The 18,170-nt window shown below is 41.7% G+C and overlaps 2 protein-coding genes across 3 annotated transcripts in view; one reads left to right on the top strand and one right to left on the bottom strand.

Annotated features, from left to right (window-relative positions):
* syn3 (synapsin III) overlaps nucleotides 1-18,170 on the top strand; it is a 129,486-nt gene that overhangs the window by 61,781 nt on the left and 49,535 nt on the right. For both annotated transcript variants that reach the window (XM_005451810.4, XM_019346992.2), the window contains exon 6: nucleotides 414-503. In XM_005451810.4, the coding sequence (XP_005451867.1) occupies nucleotides 414-503 (90 nt within the window). The remainder of the gene's footprint in view (nucleotides 1-413; nucleotides 504-18,170) is intronic.
* LOC100696712 (metalloproteinase inhibitor 3) lies at nucleotides 626-17,671 on the bottom strand. Its single transcript, XM_003445045.5, has 5 exons — nucleotides 17,332-17,671; nucleotides 8,835-8,917; nucleotides 7,225-7,336; nucleotides 4,872-4,993; nucleotides 626-2,917 (listed from the first exon to the last, which is right to left on the bottom strand). Exons 1-5 carry the CDS (start codon nucleotides 17,453-17,455, stop codon nucleotides 2,720-2,722), a joined length of 639 nt encoding a protein of 212 aa, XP_003445093.3. The 5' UTR covers nucleotides 17,456-17,671; the 3' UTR covers nucleotides 626-2,719.

Raw genomic sequence — 18,170 nt, 5'->3', positions numbered from 1 at the left:
TTAAAAAATGAGGTGGTTGATCACCAGTAATGCACCTATCATGCTGTATATGTTAACCAACTGCTGAATGCAACACGTTTAAAACATTGAACCGAAGCAGGTCTGAAGACATAAATCTATCGGAAAGGAAATTCCAGCACCTCGAGAATAAATAACTCCAAGAAAGAATTACCTCGGGGTGTAAGCAAATGGATTATTGATTTTGGAAGAACAGGTGATGAAACCCTCACACTAACAGGTGGGTCTAACTGTACCAGGCCACATTTTATAAACAGATAAAAAAACTGGAGTTTCAGACGATCCATATTCTCTGCTCCTAAAAGTCGTTAACACGCATGAATCTTATAGAAGTTTCTGTTTGCCGTCCTTCTTGAATAATGACGTCTTCCTGTCTTGTTTATTTCTGCTTGCAGTTTTCTCAGATGATTAAGCTGTACCGCTCCCTCGGCCCTGAGAAATTCCCCCTGAATGAACAAACTTTTTATCCCAACCACACACAGATGGTGAGTGCCTCGCAGATATTATTCTTCATTTCAACGGGACACAGGGAGGGTGTGTGTGTGTGTGTGTGGGGGTGGTGGGGTCACTGTCACGGATGTGCACAAAAATCACCAAAGACCTCCTGTGGAGCATTTTTCAGTAAGTCTTTATTATAAAAATATAAAACACAGAAATTAAGTCAAACATTTCTACAACCCCAACAAGGAAATATCCCCAACCCACATAATTCATAAATCAGTGTTTACACACAGACTGTACACAGCTTCCTTGATTGGATTTTTTTTCCTTTTGACTGATTTCTGTGTTAAGCAGATAGTATATTTACATAAACATGAACCACAGAAATAATGACACAGAAATACCACAGCTGGAGGAAGAGCCTCATCATTATGTATGAAGGTGAAGAACGATAAACTAAATACTGCTAATAAATTCAGTTAAAAAAAAAAAAAAAAAAAAAAAAAAAGAGAAAACGTTATAATGGTACTGATCATTTTATCCTCCCGGCTAACCTTAGCTCAAAATGCTGTTTAAAAAAACAAAACAAAAGAGAACAAAAAACAAGAGAAAATATAGAATTTTGTAGAAATTAAAGGGATAAAAAAGTGACATAGAAATGGACCATAAATGAAACACAACCTAGTTAGCCTGGCTTCACATAGTCTGGAAATAGCATAACTAGCATAACTCACGCCATCTCAACATATGAAACATACACAGTGTTTGAATGAATTTTAAAACACCATAGTTTGTCCTTCCTCTCTAGTATGCTATGCCAGGTAGTTTACAGTATCCTGCTTTAAGCTACCATAAGCTAGGCTAAATGACTGCCAAAAATAGATGCATAATTAGCACAAACATGTAAGAGTAATATCAGTTTTAGCATAAATTACGAAGGGGCTCTTCCTCTTTGTGAGGCCAGTCTGTGTCTGTTATTGGAATGGAATGAAGGGAAGTAAAAATAAGAGAAAACCCCAGACGGGAACAGGCGAACAAGAATGAATTTAGTGACAATATATTGTTACTTTCATTTATATATAATGTTCATCTCAAATAGTTAAATACAAAAGATTGAATATACACTTACAAAATATGTCCTTCTCTGAAACCTCTGTTATAATTTTAATTTTATTGGATTGGTAACGAGTACCAGCTTGGGGGGTGGGGGGTGGGGGACTATAATGAAGCCAAAACAACCCAAAAAAAAAAAAAAAAAAAAAGTACCATAATATTGAATTTGCTGATGCTGGTGCTTCATTTAATACACTGCAGTGAGTTCATGATATTATTTGGCCTGTTTTTCTTTTACGCACATATACCACATATTATAATCCAATAAACATATAAATAAATGTAATAGAGGTTTCAAATGAGTTGATTTCTGTAGCTTATTTTATATACAGCAACAAATAAAATATCACCATCTCTGCAAGAAATCGGGCGCTTCCCCGCGCTGGCACTGTGTTACTTTTAGCATTTGTGAAGCAGCGCGCAACAGTCGCTTTAAAAACAGGAAGCAGACTTACTACCATTAAAAAGACGTGTGTTACAGTTCAAACTGAACATAACCGATGAATACTTCACTGTGAAACATTGTCCATTTCACAAAGGGGTTTGAAGCCAAAATAGATGTGTATCTTTAACATATATAATATGTTGGCGCTGTTTCGGCCATGTTCGGTGTATTGATAGCAACAAGCTAGCTTTACTCAGCAAATTTACAAAGGATCATCTTCGTAGTATACTTCGCCTGACACCTCCTGGCTTTTGCTTTAGAGACTTCTCCTTGTTCAAATGATCCTGACACTAGCTAAACTGCAGGTTGCTAATTAAAGCCAATGCTACTGATGCTGTAAATAATACTTATGAGTGATTAAATCTTTTCAGAAGCTCTCAGTAGGTGGAGCGAGGTCTTACACTTTTTATTGGCCCTTTCTGTCTTTGTCACCGATGTCAACTTGGTGCAAAGGATGGTGTTTGTAGTACAAGGGAAAAGGAGCTACAGGACAAGCTGTACAAAAAAAAAAAGGGAGGGTGGGGGGTATTATTTTCTATCAGAAGTGCTACAAACAGGCACTGTAATAGATTATTACCCCTTTAAAAGGGGGCTATCACCCAGGCAGGTGAGCTTGAAGAGTCCTGTAATACTCTAAATGTGACCAGGGATGGGACGGAGTTTGGGAGGCGGCAGCGAGTTTCAGTCAGAGGGCGTTTGGGTTCAGGGGTCAGTGGCATTGATGGTGGTTTTATCACGGGTGGTCATGCCTCGGTACCAGCTGCAGTAGCCCTCCTTCTGCTGGATGCAGGCGTAGTGTCGGGACTGGTAGCCGGGATAACCGAAGTGGGACAGCATGTCCGTCCATAAGCACTCGTTCTTGGAGGTCACGAAGCAGGGCAGGTAGTGGCAGGGCTTAATCTACAAAAACAGAAGAAAAACCCGAGATGAAGCCTGACGAGCACTATCCCATGATTTGACCTTTTGCTAGAACATACATGATATTTAGTTATAACAGCTTTTTATTAGTGCTGTCAGCGTTAATCTGGTTAAAATGACCTAACTCCATAACCACATTAACGCGGCAAATCTCCGTTAGCGAGTTAACGCGGATCGCCCCGTGTGTGGGGCTGCATGGCGTCAACGCCTTTGCACGGTTAGCACGTCAACGCGTTACTGCCATGCAGCCTCACACACGGGGCCATCAGCGTTAACTCGCTAACGGAGATTTGCCGCGTTAATGTGGTTATGGAGTTAGGTCATTTTAACCAGATTAACGCTGACAGCGCTACTTTTTATATTATAACTGAATATCATACCATAACGCTAATTAGCTTAGCACTTATTAGCTTTGCAAGAAGAGGTTGAAAATGGCAGAAAATGGTAACACTAGTTGAGCTTGGATCTGGCTTCCTACTTAGCGTAGCAAAAAGACAAATAAGCAGATTTTGGCAATAAGAAAGACGTTCCCTGAATACTTAAACAATTTATCGATTGCATTTTCTCAATTCCTGAAGTACTTCGAGTTTACAGTATTTAGGTTTATTTAAGGTTCAAAGTAGAATTAGCTTAATGAGTGCTAAGAAAAATAGCTTGGATTTTCAAAGACACTTGACGTGAAATACACGCTTGTTGAAACAAGCAAAACATGCATCTTTGCTCTACTGCCTTTCAGCGTTTGCTTTCATGCATTTACTGCAGCAGATTTATTGATCTGATAGGACTGGGGAAAAAATGACAGCTCTCTAAATAACTAAGCACAAACCCAGTAAGTCTACTCTGGCACGTGCTGCTTTGTGCAACGGAACGTTGACGTCTTCCTGAAGCAGCAAGCGGTTTTTGTACTTTCTTGAGGATTCAGTTCGATGTTAGCCTTTCGTGCGTCACCGCTCCAGGTGCTCACACAAAAAGCAGCTTCACAGATGAATATACAGCCTGAAGTGACAGGAAGATTCACATAACTACCCGGGGCGCTGCGTAACTGAGTCATCACACTTATCTGGATATGAATTCAGCAGCAAATTCAATTAGTGCATTAAAGGCCACGTTTGCCATTTTTGGCTGCTTTTGTTACTCAGGCCAAGAAAGTTTATCTTCCGTGGCTCAGAGATGTCTGACATAACTTCCCAGTTCGAGTGCTTCTAATGATCTGTAGAGAGTAATAAAACAGTGCAGTGATTTCTGTGTCGTCTTTGCGCTTAAGGGCCGTCACCGTAAAGCCTCAGCTGATTGATTGCCTTCTTCGGATGCCTCTGGGCTGCTGCCACGTACAATCTGAGCACAGTTTACTTGCTCTGGCCCGTATTTGGAACAAACAGGTCTCCCTGCTAATCCACTTATACTGATAGGGGCCCAGCGCGTTAGCAGATGTCCGCGGCGCCGCTGTACAGTAGGATGTTTATGAGGCGTTTCGGCAGCTGCGCAGCAGCAAGCTACATGTGTGAGTCACATGAAATGGGAGACTTGAGCTGATTCCAGACCTGTTACTTAATTCCCAGTGACAGTAGTAAAACTTGTTTTTTTCTCCATTTCTATCCCAGCTAAACATCCGTGATGGATAATAGTGGGAATTAGACACTTAAAAAGGAGCTCATATTTCAGTCTTGATAAAAAATAATATCCGTTCAATGGCTTGCAGTAGAATTAATGATTAATTGATTTGATTCTTCACACAGAGCCACCATAACTAAGTATACACATCCTTCCTCCTGTACTGCTTAAATCCTGTTATATTAATCAACTTTATAAGTGGTCATCCAGCAGGATAACATTTAGTTGCTTTTGGAAAAATGAGCTGCAGTAAGCTCCTCTTGAGCCTCGTGTTCCCTCATCTATCATATCCTTGTTGGGGCAAAGGTTGCCTGTTGACACTCACCCTGCAGTTGCAGCCCAGCTGGTAGCGATGGTTGATGCCTTTCTTCTGTGCCAGCGAGAGGCGCTCCCACCGCTCGTTCAGGTTGCACAGCCCCGTGTAAACCTTGCCGTCGTAGACTCGTCCTGTGGAAGCACAGGATATTTGGATGTCACTCTTAGATTGTGTTCTCCCCTCTGTACAAAACGATTTTTAAGTACCCCTTAGTCTTCAAAACAGACTCTGGAGTCATACAAACAGTTGTGAGGATTTGGCATTTTTCTTTGCCAGACACACACGACAAACTGAATCTTTGGCTTTGGACCAACCAACAGACCGATATTATCGACCTAATTCACAGAAATTCAAATATTTTCCAAGGCCTTAAGGAGCCTTATAACTGTATTTACTTTGCTCTCTCTGCTGCCCAATAAAAGCATCTGTACTTGATTAATGTGTAAAGACCCACACATTAATCCCGACTCAGGTCACGATGCATGCATGCCACTTTATTATTTCATAATTGTCCCAGTGTAACACTGGATACTGTAGTCCCATCACTCAACCAGTCCAACTTGTTTGCCCATGGTAAGACAATATCATACAGTAAGCCCATATTAAACCAGCACCTCCATTTCTGGATATCCAAATGTCAGCAGACATCTATTTTTAGTGCTGGACCATTTGCACCTTACGGACTCCTGAGACAGGTGCACAATGACACACTGCATGTGCTTGGGAACATTTCGATGTCATCAGTGTTGTCACCACATGGGAATCTGACAGCTCACAAATATGTGCATCTTCGACCCCCAGTGCACCTCCCACTCGGCCTGCATCCTTGCACTGGGATTACTGGAGTCGCTTGCGGGTTTATTACATGGTGCCAAGTGTGCAACATGCGCCTAAAATACTAATCGGGGTCGGCGCCCTCATGCTTGATCAAAAGAGATTTTTGCAGCTCACCCTGCAGGCCTCGGTGTGTTTAAATTGCTCTTAATACAATCCTAATCATATGGAGTTCTTTCTATAGATGCCCTGAAAGGAGCGAAAGACACTGATGTCCCCTCGCACCCGGACTGGGTAAACATAGCAATCACTGCCCAGCAACGCCAGCTCGTTGGCTTGCACTGTGTGGTGTAGTTAGAGTATTTACAGGTCGGGACTTAGCGACAGTTATATACACCAAGCACAGCAGGGTCCAAAGTAAACTGCACCTCTGTTAGAAATAGCAACTCATAAAGTGCTTCTGCTGGAAAATGCCAGTCGCTTCCTGCTGGCTGCTAATTACGAGTTGTGTGAGAGGAAAAAACAAAACAAAACTGCAGTTTCTAGACTGTGCAGCTAAGGGAAATGAGTTTTAAGAGGGCCATTCCTTTGCCACCTTGCACGGTGGCAAGCAGTAGGTTGTAATTAGTGGGAAACTTTGTGTGACAGCACAAACCAAGAAATCCTTGGGGAGGAGAAGTGTGTGTGTGTTGGGGGGGGATCTTGCAGTGATGCTGGCTGGAAGGCCTCTGAATGTTTTCAGCACCCATTTGGTGATAAAATGGATTCAGTTTGGAGGATTTTATCATGCCACAAGCTCAAAAAAGGATATATTCAGAAAGAGTGTTGCTAACGGTCACACGTCCCCTGAGCTTGTCACATACAGGCAGTCACTAAGTTATTACGAAACAGACCACAAGTGGTCAGTTACAACTTTCCATGGTGCTATCACAAATGATTACCTGAAGCCATTTATCACAAGAAACCAAAGGCAGTAAAATCAAATAAAAACAGTTATTTTGGACAATCAAAGACCTTCACAATGAGGATATTTTGGAAAAGGAACTTTGTGGCCAGCTCTTATCCCACCTCCATACCCTTTCAAAGGCCTGTTTGATGTTTGATGGCTGAGACTTAAACTCAGAATTAAGTGTCAGTTACACTCGGGGTAAAGCTTTGGCACTTAGCTGTGAAGATTCAACTTGGAGGAGGAGTCTTTGGAATGCACCAATTAATGTGCTCACGAAGACGTGACTCTGAGCCCCTCCCCCTACACACAGAGTGGAGCAGCCACTCCAGAATACTTTTTAACAGAAAACGAATTTTAGCCAAAACTTAATCGTTGCTTGTTCCACTTCCATTAAACTCTGCACTAAAAATTACTCTGTGAGGAGCAGACAGCCATCGAGCAAAGCTGGATATACCTTAGAGTTCAAGATTTTTTTTCCTTTATATAATTTGATTATGGTGACATTTTTCCCCTTAGCACAGATTTCTGTAAAAGTTGCATAGCCTAGCTTTGAGAAGGTTTCTCACACTTAACGTTGACTATTTCAGGAGCCTGAGTAAAAATCAGTCGATCAGAGCAACGCTCAAAAACACGGCTCACCTGTGATCAGGTACTGGTACTTGTTGATGTCAAACTTCACACCGCACAAACTCTCCGAGGCGTCTGTGTAAATGTGCTGCACATGCTGGACTTTTTCAAATCCTTTGTACATCTGTAAGACACAAGAATCAAACATGGAATTACACCCCCATACTCTTTAAAAATAGGCAAGTGTAATGTTTCTGCGCCATGGCACTCTCTTCCTCAACCTCCACATATAAATAATGAGGAATGGAAACAGCACACTGGCTTTATCAGATGACATTTCTTAAGGAGCGCCTCAGGGGAGAAGGAGTATTTGGCTCTGCCCTCAACCTAATCATAGATAACATAGCTACGTTGTGTAATATGCTTTCACTTTGATGGTGTTTTGGCAAGGTCACTGCTAAAATCCAGTCCTTCCATTCAGCTCAGTCATGTAGAGCCCGAAGTGAATGTTTGCTCTGAGAACTTTCTGGATTTTTCTTCCCCTGGCAGTGTAATTTATTTGTCTGGGAACAACAGGAAATCCCTGTTTAGATGCGGCGTTCCCAGAAAAGCAGAACAAACCGTTACTTAAGCCAGAAACTGTGGCACTTTGGGAAAGCCAAAGGCACAAGTCTCATAGGATCTGTTGAAATTTGGAAGGAATAGTTATTAGAGCAAAGCGCTTTTTTCAGTAGAAACCAGCAGACTGAAATACAAATAAATAAACCAAGAGGCTCAAAGGCCACGTCTTATTCCTGAGGATAATCCCAGAGTGACACCTGCTATGCTTCGCCATCAACAGGCCACTTGATGTTTTTGTTACAAACTGGGATTTTACTGATGCATCGCATGACTCTACTGAAATATTTACACTCAGAGCGAGGAGTTTGGTTGAGCTGTAATGCCCGTAAGCCTGCTAATCCTCCAGCCTGGCTTCTATCTGAGCAGCAGGCTGATGTCAGCATCTGTCAGAAATATGCAGCGTTATGTAAGAATAATAATCCATGATTTGTAGTCAGTTATACTTAAAAATGAGAGCAAAGAATGGTCTTCAGTTGAAAAGATGCAGAAATTTCACAATTTATTTACATCCGATTAAAAACAAAACAAAAACCTTAAATAAGTGACAATACTGGGGAAAAGCTAATAATAGCAAAATTATTTTTCTCTGTTCGTGGGAGCTAAAGAAAAATGTATAGATATCAATCTTATATAGAGAATATTTTAGAATATTGAGATAGTTTGTAATTAGCTTAGTTTAGCAGAAGAACTGGAAACAACCAGCCATTTCTGCAAATGTCCAGTCAGTTGCTAATATGACTTTGAGTTAAATATGGCGCTGTAGTATAGTCAGCTATACTATAGCGGGAAAAAAACAAAAAAACCTTTGATATTGTTAAACTACTCTGTTATTTATATAACATGTTATTTGATCCTGTTTTTGAAATGTAAACAAAAGCAAGATTAGCTGTTTCGCAACTTTTGGTCGTATGCTACGTGTCCTGGAAATCTCTTCTTCGTCGTGTTATTGCACAAGCACAGGAATTAAACTGAAACTTGCCGTAAAAGGATTTTGGTTACTGTAGCTTTGTATTTAACTCAGGGAAACAGCATCGGATTAAGCAGATGATGTTTGTTCTCACCTTCATTTGCTTGACAGTGTAGCGCATGGTTCCAAACGGTCCATCTCTCAGCAGCTTCTTGCCCACCACTTTAGCTCGAATCACTGTGAAGAGAGGACGCAGGTGCATTCCTTTTAGCATACAACTTTCCAAGCAAATAAACACATTGCTTCTGTTACATGTCGTTTCAAGACCAGGTTGGCACCACAGTTAATCATTTATCCAATCTTCTGCATTGGTGCCATTTGCTGAGAAAGCCAATAGAGAAAAATCACTACAGGAAACAATAAGTTTGATACAGAAATGGAAGGAAAAGAGTCTGAAAGGCATGGATGTCTGCAAATAACTACTCTAGTGTGGGATTGGAAAAAAAACATTCATGTTCACTGTTATTAACTTTTGACAATCTGAATACTAAATCTTTACAGAATCAGGAAAAAAGTGTGACTCCAAACAAAAACAGGGTCCCATCTTTGGGAGTACAGCTTGACAACGATCTGATCAGAGTACAGGACCCTCATGTAAATGTTGGCGAGGTGAAAATGCTTAGCGGCGAGTTTGATTTGTTTGCTTTCACTTGTGTTGGAGTAAGGGGGCTTATTATGAAAGGCCAGGAACTGGGAGTGTACAAAATGAGTGATCATTTGAGCTGCTGCTTCAGCGCCTACCTCGAGCTGCGGGCCCTGCATGAGCTTTCAGTCCCGCTCTGAAGTTCACCTGCTGCCCAAAGCCCAACAGCCACAGACACAACTAACACTGACTATGTTTGTTATCTTCTCCCTGTGGAATTTCCTTCCCAGATTCTTTGGGGTTTCACATTCCCCAGAAAGGGGGGAGAAAGAAATGAGGCATGTGGCATCTTCTGTTGGGTTTCTGTTTGTCTAGCTGTCCTGCTAAAAGGCAAAAGGAAATTGGGCATAAAACTACAAGCCAAATAGGAAGCTATTACAGCATGGCCACCCAAACGTGGTGACCACAGATTTATTTTAGTCATACGGTCCCCGATTTGAACCGAGACTTTATTTATGCAACACACCAAATCCTATTTTGAAGCAGTAGATTGAGCAATGCAGCCATCCAGGAGCCTCAAACAGATTTTGTGTTACTTGTCATTCATTTCAGTCTTCTGTAGTAGAAAGCCTCACTTTTAGTGTCACTGTGCAGCAAAACTGCAGAACTCATGTGGTGGCATTTTGTTAACTGTCACTGTTAACATCACCAAATAAATAAAATAAAGATTAAATCACATTAACTCATAAATTAATTAAAAACACGGGTCAGTCCTTCCAGATTAACACACTGTTCAGAGCCCCTGTCTCCCTTCTACTTTCTTTTGCAGTAACTTGGTGCACAGCATTCGATCCATTAACCTGTCAGCTCGCTCTATATGAACTCAGGAGCGCTGCTATGTGATCAACCTCTGCTAAATGTATCTAAATGCTGTCTGACAGACGTCTGCAGCTGCAATTACAACAGCACAGGAGCACAATTACCCAGGAATGTGCAGATATAACTGGATACTTTTGCCTCAGTCCAGTACACTGCCACCATTATTTTCAAATGCCACCCGAAAACGCAGTTTCCTTCTCTGCCCCGGCCTCAAAACCAACCCTCACGACTAACAAATGTTTATGTTTGAAGAGTCACAGGTCAGCTGATTTAGCTGAAGTACATCCAGATAGGACCCCTTCGTTTTTCTTTAGACGAAGGCCACTAATTGGCCTGTGATAATAAGTGTGAAGCACCAAAGACAGAGGATTTGTGTCATTTCCTCGAATTGACCTCGTGACCTCCTCTGCATTCAGCAGTTATATTATCGTATGACTGCAGAGTTGCCAGCTCACATCAAATAGTCTTCATTATAAAAGTGTTTATTTAAACCCATTTCTCACATTACCCTGGTTCATCTGGAAACTACAGGTATACTAAGTGGTACCTTCTAAACTTCTTTTAGTGTTTTAGATCGACTCAAAGTTAGCAAACTACGCTAGCTAACCTAGCCTGGCTTCCAGGTCTAAAAAAGGAAGTCAACAGCACTTCCAGCCTTAAATGTGTATTCTTTTAATGGCCAGCAGGAGGCGATCATCTGATTGAAAAATAAAATTAATTTGTATAAAAACATTTAGTTTATCAAAGCTATTATTTTAGTAAAACACTTTTCTTATTAGTTTGTGGGGATCATCACCAGGTTCAATAAAACCTGAAGTTATATTCAAATAAAGCGCATAATTTACAAAATTACAGTTTTTAAAATGACAAAATTACGTTTCAACTGTTAATGAGTGGAAGCTAGGTAACCTAGTGATAATGATTGAAAAAACAATGTATGGCTTTAACAAGTTTTGAACTAAACCAAGTAAAATAAAGTGTACTAGTTTTGTTACAAAAATTTATTTATTTATTTACCTGGTTGAAGGTTCACTCCATCTTGTGAGCTAAATATATTAACTATTACACCATAGCCATGTCTGTCATGTCAAGTTTAGGTTAGCGAAACCTAACCCGGGCTTATGCAGTGTTCTTGCTATTGGAACTGTCAGTGACGAGTGAGGAAGAGGAGTCTTTCCCTGTGGTTGTCACTGCAACTGCTAGTATAACTAAAATATGTATCAAGACTATTTTGATCTGGAAGCACCCTCATGAGAAGAAGAAATGAATCTCTTTGTGCAACAAAAGCAGTAGGCTAGGCCCAAAATGGAAAGAAAGTTGACCTCAAGTAGTTCACCAACCTATTGTTATTCAAAACAGGCTATAACCGCCACACTCTTCCGCCACTACCTCCCCTCAGAACACTTTCCTTGTGACGCACAGGGATTCATCTTCTGCTGAAGACCTGACACACACATTTTCAAGAGTGGGAGTCTTTTTGTCATGAGAGAGGTAACCAGGAAATAACCTGAAAAAAAAACCTCACTCTCTTGCCTGAAGCAGGCGATTACACAAGCATGGATGCAAATGCTAAGTCTTAAGGTGAGCGTGTAATTTAGTTAAACATTTAGCCAGCCTACGTACAATGTGGCAAACTGCAAGCATGGCAAGAATAAGGCTAGTCGTTTGTGTGTGTCTGTGGATGTGTGAGGGAGAGGAGGAAAGCAAGGCACGGGGCGCGTGACGCCGATTTTGGTATGCAGAAAGTTGTCCAAGCTTGAGGAGGCGAGTAGGAGGAAGAGGAATTCTCAGGACGACACACTACCACGCTCAAAAATAAACACTGAAACCGAATCCTGGTTGCAGAGCTTTGTGTCAGGTGAAAAACACTGGAGCAGAGAGCATGCAGCGCTCGCTCACATGCCAAATGGAAAGGAAGCTTATGAAGCACAGGGGTTTTTCTTTCCTATCACTCTCATACCATGATGGTCGATTTCTGCCAAATCAAACATAAGAACCTAACAGTCTTTAAATTTGGCTTAAATGTGCTCAAACGTAGCAGACTTCTTAAAAAGTACCCAACTGTAATGTCAGTTATCAAGCTTCTAGCTAATATTTAAGCTAAGTGAATACCAACACACAGCTGGTAATGCCAGACAAAGCAAAGTGCAGTGCATGAAAACAAAAATCCATTTAACAGCCTGTGAATTCAACTTCTTATTCATCAAATTAGAAAGTTGATTTCCCTTCATTAGAGGCTCCTGCGGGATCGAGCGATGGGAACCTTGAACCAACTACTCGTTTAAATGTTGCCGTCACGCTAGCAGACCTCAAAAATGCTAGTTGCCCGAGTTAAAATTGGTACCCTTTTGCACACTTTGGCCAAAGTATCTAAAACACAGCATCGTGCTCTACAATGAAACCTTGTATCTAAATTAGGGAGTATGCTGAGAAAGCTCTGGGAAAGGCAGCCACAACCCAACACTGGTTGCTATCTGTGCATCGTACTACCTTTGCACCTGCTTTGCATTTGCCTCTTCTTGCTTTTTATCTTTGCCACTCACCGACTTGCTGTTACTCACTCAAATCACCAGCTGCCTTTCACCTTTTTACCTGTTAGACTGCAAGTGTTGCGTACATCTTGGTAACACTGACAGTTAGAGGTCAGTATAGATCAAACAGTACTTATTACTATTCTTTCAAGTTCGCTAATATTCAATAAACATACTGAAGCTGAATAAATGACAGGTTTTTGGTATTCTTCATTGTGTTTTCATGTATGAGTGTTGTACCATTGTGCGTTACCCCTGTATTGGCCTCTTGTTTTGGAACAGTTAACCTCTGGGTGGCTGTGTGGTCATTAAAAGGGAAGGGCGGGCTGAACATTCGATACGCCTGGCTCAGGGGACGAACATCCCAAGCTTGTATGGAATCCAGACTCTTTGACATGTCCTCGAATTTTAACTCACTTGAGGAAAACTATGAAAATCTGATCCAAGCTTACATAATGAAGCGGTGGGGGGAGGGAGCAGAGGCTGCTAAAGGGAGTAGCTATTTACCTGAATGCTACATAACTCATTAATAGGAGGAGGAGGTAACAAAGCCCAATGCCATGCATCACTCTAAACCCACTATGCTTTGCTTGTTTCCCTAAGCTCCTCTATGGATAGCAAACATCCACAGTGGGGCAGGATCCATTCTTTCAATGGCCTGATCCCCAATCCCAAACCGAGCATAAACACATATCACGCTAATCCTCAGCTTCTAACCCGGTTTACAGCGCAAGCATGTAAAAGTTTGCTCCTGTCACCTCCAAGCACTTTGGGAATGAGCGGCATTACGAAGCAATATTGAATTTCAGGGTCAAAGCTTACTCCCAGACCTTTGGAAAAACAAGTGCTGCACATTTCCTCCTTGTGAATGGGCTGCTTTAACCCAGCTGCCTAGTAGAGGCCAACAAGGTCTTTGCATAAGGCAGCAGCCAGGTCATTGCCCAGTGCTCAGGGATGTACCGGGGGGGGGGGACAACAAAAAACAACCATCTACAACTCTGCCTACTCTAACAGTAGCCAGTAAATTTTGGGCCTTTCTATCACATGACCACAGAATAAAGTCCAACACAGACAGGAAACTGCAGCACATTCATGTATTGTATGTCACAGTTTTAGATTTGTCAAGTAAAAAGGAGACATTCTGCAATAACCTAATTTTCAACCCCTTTAACTTAATTGTGATTCATCCAGTGGAGTGCCTGCGGGTGATTGTGGGTCAGGGCCAAGAAACCGAGAGGGAAAATGCTTTGAACTCCACTGATGGTCTTAAATTTGGAAGATACAGGCTTGTTGCCTTTGATGTTGACGTTGAGAATTACAGCCCTTCTCTCCTGTCAAATGAGCATTTCAACCCTATGCCATGTTGTTTTCCACGTCTCCGAGTCCAGCGAAGAAAGCAGGAAAGCAGGTTTCAGTTTAAGGTGACAGGAAAAAGAAAAAAAAAATAGACATTCAGCTAAAACAACAACAATAAAACGATCTCTACACCAGTTATACAGTTAAGTTGTCCATGATTTGGTAATTACACATGCTGGGAGGCTACACTTGACCCAGAATATTCTGACCATGTGACCTTTTAGTGTTTCTGAAGCGTTTCTCATCGAGGGACTGGAGGTGCGCAAGCAAACCACAAGCATTCAAAGCACACCCCAAGCTAAGCCCAGGGCCTTGGAAATGGGATTTGTGGGGCTCACAACTGATCGCTGGCCCCCATTGAAGTCAGTCCCAGATTCTACACTGCAAGTCTCATGGGGTGCCAACACCACAAGCTATCCAAAAGATCTGAAGGACTGTGAAAGGCATCGCTTGAGCGTTTGTCAAACAGGGTCACTTGGCTGAAGACACACCCACAGCTCTGTGATCAGTCCCCACCAAAGAGAAACAGCCATTTTGGGGCTGTAATGTCACAGTTTCTGTTATCTCCTCTTATAAACAGTGGGATCCTCTAAAGTATGACAGGCTAAACCTGCACCACCTCCTCCTCCTCTAAGACGCTGCAGAGGATTCACCAAACCATCATTGTGAGTTGCTGCCCACGTCAGAGCTAAATGAAGTGACTTCCACCTACAGAGGCACGCTGGTTCTGTCCTCAGAATCTGAGCAAAGAGAAGCCTCCTTTTCACAAGTCTGGCAAAGCCTTAGGAAAAGCAAAGTCTTGCGGAGCGATTATGACACTTTGAGACTGGAAAAAGGAAACTGCAAATGAAATGGCATTTTTAAAGTTACACCATGTCCTCGATGTGATGTTTTTTTCTTGCTGCCAAGGGGTAATAAAAATATATGAATTGAACAGGATGTCAATCGAGGAGAGAAAAGCAGGTTTATGAGAGCTGCTGGATTCTGGAAACATGAGCTTTATTATTGTTTACTGATGTCGATCCATATGCCTGACAGGTTAACAGAGCATTTCAACGGGAACATTTACTTTCAGAGTTAGCTGACACCACTAGCTTTGTGCCGGTATGAATACAATGCTGTACAATGAAGATGAACATAGCTAAAGCTTCAAGCTTAGCGATTTAGCCGTTGCTACCTTGATGTTTTGAAACTTGATGTGATGGCTCTAGGCTCACCCTAAACCAAATCCTCCTCTGAGACGCTAATGGGGACCATAGACCCCCCAGTAAACCTCTACAGAGTTGGATGTTTTATAAGAGTTTAATAGTCAGAGGAGTCGCCGCCTGCTGGCTACTGGAGAGAATTAAAGTTCAAGGCACTTAACCCTTTAAAGCATGAACCATCAAATAATTGCCAAAAAATAAAATTAAAAATTTATAATGGATAGTTTATTAAATCTGACAAAATTACAAATACACATGTATATTAATTTGGATATGAGTTTTAGTTTATATCATATTTGTTACATACAGCTTTTTATGCTATTTATTGCTTAAAAATATATTGTGCATTTATTTTTTCAGGTTGGGGTGGGGTGTGTGTTCAAAAAGAAAATCACACTGATGACGTGGTACACTTGGCATTACAGGTGTATTACTGAATTCAGACCAATAAGCTGTGTCCATCTTTTATCTACAGTTTATGTTCACTACCTTCAAGTTAGTTCGCTTAGCTTAACTTAACATAAAGACTATGAAAAAAGGAGGAACGAGCCAGCCTGGTTATGTCCAAAGACTCAACTATAATTCTAAAGTTGAAAAAATAATGTCTTCTTTGTTTAATTCATACAAAAGCTTTGGCCGCAGACATCTAAACACAGTCAAAAAGGCACTTTTAGGAAGTCTGCTTTACCTTTTAGAATAATGGGAAACATTTGTGCAGTAAATTATGATTCTGTGTGTGTATTTAACATGAAGAAGTCTCATATTTCATTAAGATTTTAAGGCATCAGTAACTAATATTCTCTATAATGGCTTTCAGCCTCTACTGGTTACTAGCAGCAAGTACAAGATCATTAACAATGATGTCAGAGTGTGTTTATGTGAATTAGCTGACAGTAGGTGTTAGGGCAAACACGTGGGCTTACACACGTGGCTGCAGTGTGTGTGTGTGTGTGTGTGTGTGTGTACGCGCGCTTGGTCTAAACTGAGACATTATTGTTTGAGCTCGGGTTAAGGGTTTTAGAGTGCCTCATGACGGTTCCCACATTTTCAGGTCAAACGAGATTAAAACAAAATATCGGCTCCAGTCAGAAATCCAAATGCGAGTCTGTGCTCCTCCTACGCAATAAAAACCGCCTTTCTGTCCGATCTGAAACACTTCAGCCTTCTCTCCCTACAGCGGAGATCAAATGATCCTCAGGTCTTTACTGGTGTTATCCAACCACAGAGGTCAGGTTGGACCGGCGTTCCTGGCTAAGCCAGGTCCTAAGTTCATATTATTCTGGGCAGTCAGAGAAAGCACACCCAGTCCAGTAAAACAAGCCATGTACACCTCGACCCTCCACTGCTGCTTTATCAACCCGAGGCCGGGCGTACTGAGCCGCTCAACACAGAAATACCAGCGTGCAGATAAATAAACAGCATTTGAAACATGTAAACTCACTGTGGGTTTTCAACTGGTTCCAATTCACACCAATCAAAGCACATTCCCCCTCACCCACCCATCCTCCCACCAGAGCACAGCTTTGGGAAGAATGCGCAGACATTTGTGTCCGGAGCAAAAGCGGAATATTTGAAGTGAATTAAAAGTCAAACAGTTTTCTGACACACAGACACACACAGAGCAACAACATTCAATCATCTGTGTGGGGAAGCCTGCTAAGGATCATCAAGGCTGATGCTGGAAGAGAACTCTGCACTCGCTCCGATTTAAACAGGTGGGACCACGAGGTGACCTGAATCAGGTGCTTCTTAAACTCGGGTCCTCAAGCGTCTTCATCAGTTTGGGACATTTTAAGCTCTCTCATTTTAATCAGCATCCCGCACTGACCGAAAACTACATTGTTTATTAAAAATATCCAATTCACAGTGAGAGATACGCATGCTAAAACCCAGAAAGGACTGGAACGAACCAGTTTTTTCACGCTCCTGTGACAAGCAAAGCGTTTATTTAAACATCTGACCTCAGTGCAGCGGTTAGAATAAAGTCACACTAATTTTCAGGAGTATGAGAGGGGAAAAAAAATCGGGGTTACCCACCTATGTCGGAGTTGCAGAAGGCGTCTTGCGGGTGCGTGAGAGCGCACGAGCAGCCCTCCGTCAGCTGGTTAACATGCAGGGTGCTGAAGATAAACAGCAGGCTGACCAGGTACACTGAGTGCATTTCTCCAAACTTTCTCACTCCCTCTCTGGAATAAAACTGTCCGACTAAGTCCGCTGAATCACCACCACACACTGGCTGCTGCTTCAGTAAGTAGTCAGTAGATGTAGCAGGTTCTGAGAGTACCGTCCACGTCTGTAGTGCCGTTCGTCTGTCACTGCTCGCTTCTCTCCTCTGCTCGAGCGTTTCTCCCTGAACCCACGGAGGAGCACACGCGCACATATAAGCGCGCGACGAAAGGTTCACGCCCCTCCCTCTTCTGAGCTCGCGACCAGTGCGGCCAATCACACGCTATTAGGAATAGCAGACACGATGACATACTGGAACATGTTCCCCGCTTGATCTTATTTTCCCATACAGACATAATAACAATAATAATGATAATACAGAAACATAAAGTAGAGCATGAGATGTTAGCTAAAAAAAATATGCGTGCAACTGTTTGGTGTTGGTCACAGAAGGGAAAGCGGGGTGGAAGAAGTGAAGCTCAACTAGTAAAAATGTCGTCTAGCGTCATGTTTATTACAAACATATGATTTAGTTATGTAATAACTAATGAAAGATATGTAGATAGGCAGTATGAACTCACATGCCATACTGGCACATAAAAACAAACAAACAATAAACACAGTTTATAAGTAGAAATGAGCAACTAATGAATTTAAAGAGTTGTTTATCAAATCTCATTCACTAGATTAATTCCAAAAAATACTTAATC

This window comes from Oreochromis niloticus, linkage group LG17, assembly GCF_001858045.2.
Source record: "Oreochromis niloticus isolate F11D_XX linkage group LG17, O_niloticus_UMD_NMBU, whole genome shotgun sequence".
NCBI lineage: Eukaryota > Metazoa > Chordata > Actinopteri > Cichliformes > Cichlidae > Oreochromis > Oreochromis niloticus.
This window is presented reverse-complemented; position numbering and strand designations above follow the sequence as displayed.

Coding starts and splice junctions, on each gene's coding strand:
- LOC100696712 (XM_003445045.5), bottom strand. CDS start 17,455: ATGCACTCAGTGTACCTGGTCAGCCTGCTGTTTATCTTCAGCACCCTG. Junction 8,918..17,331: donor CTTCTGCAACTCCGACATAG/GTGGGTAACCCC, acceptor CTCTCTTCACAG/TGATTCGAGCTAAAGTGGTG. Junction 4,994..7,224: donor GTACCAGTACCTGATCACAG/GTGAGCCGTGTT, acceptor GTGCTTCCACAG/GACGAGTCTACGACGGCAAG.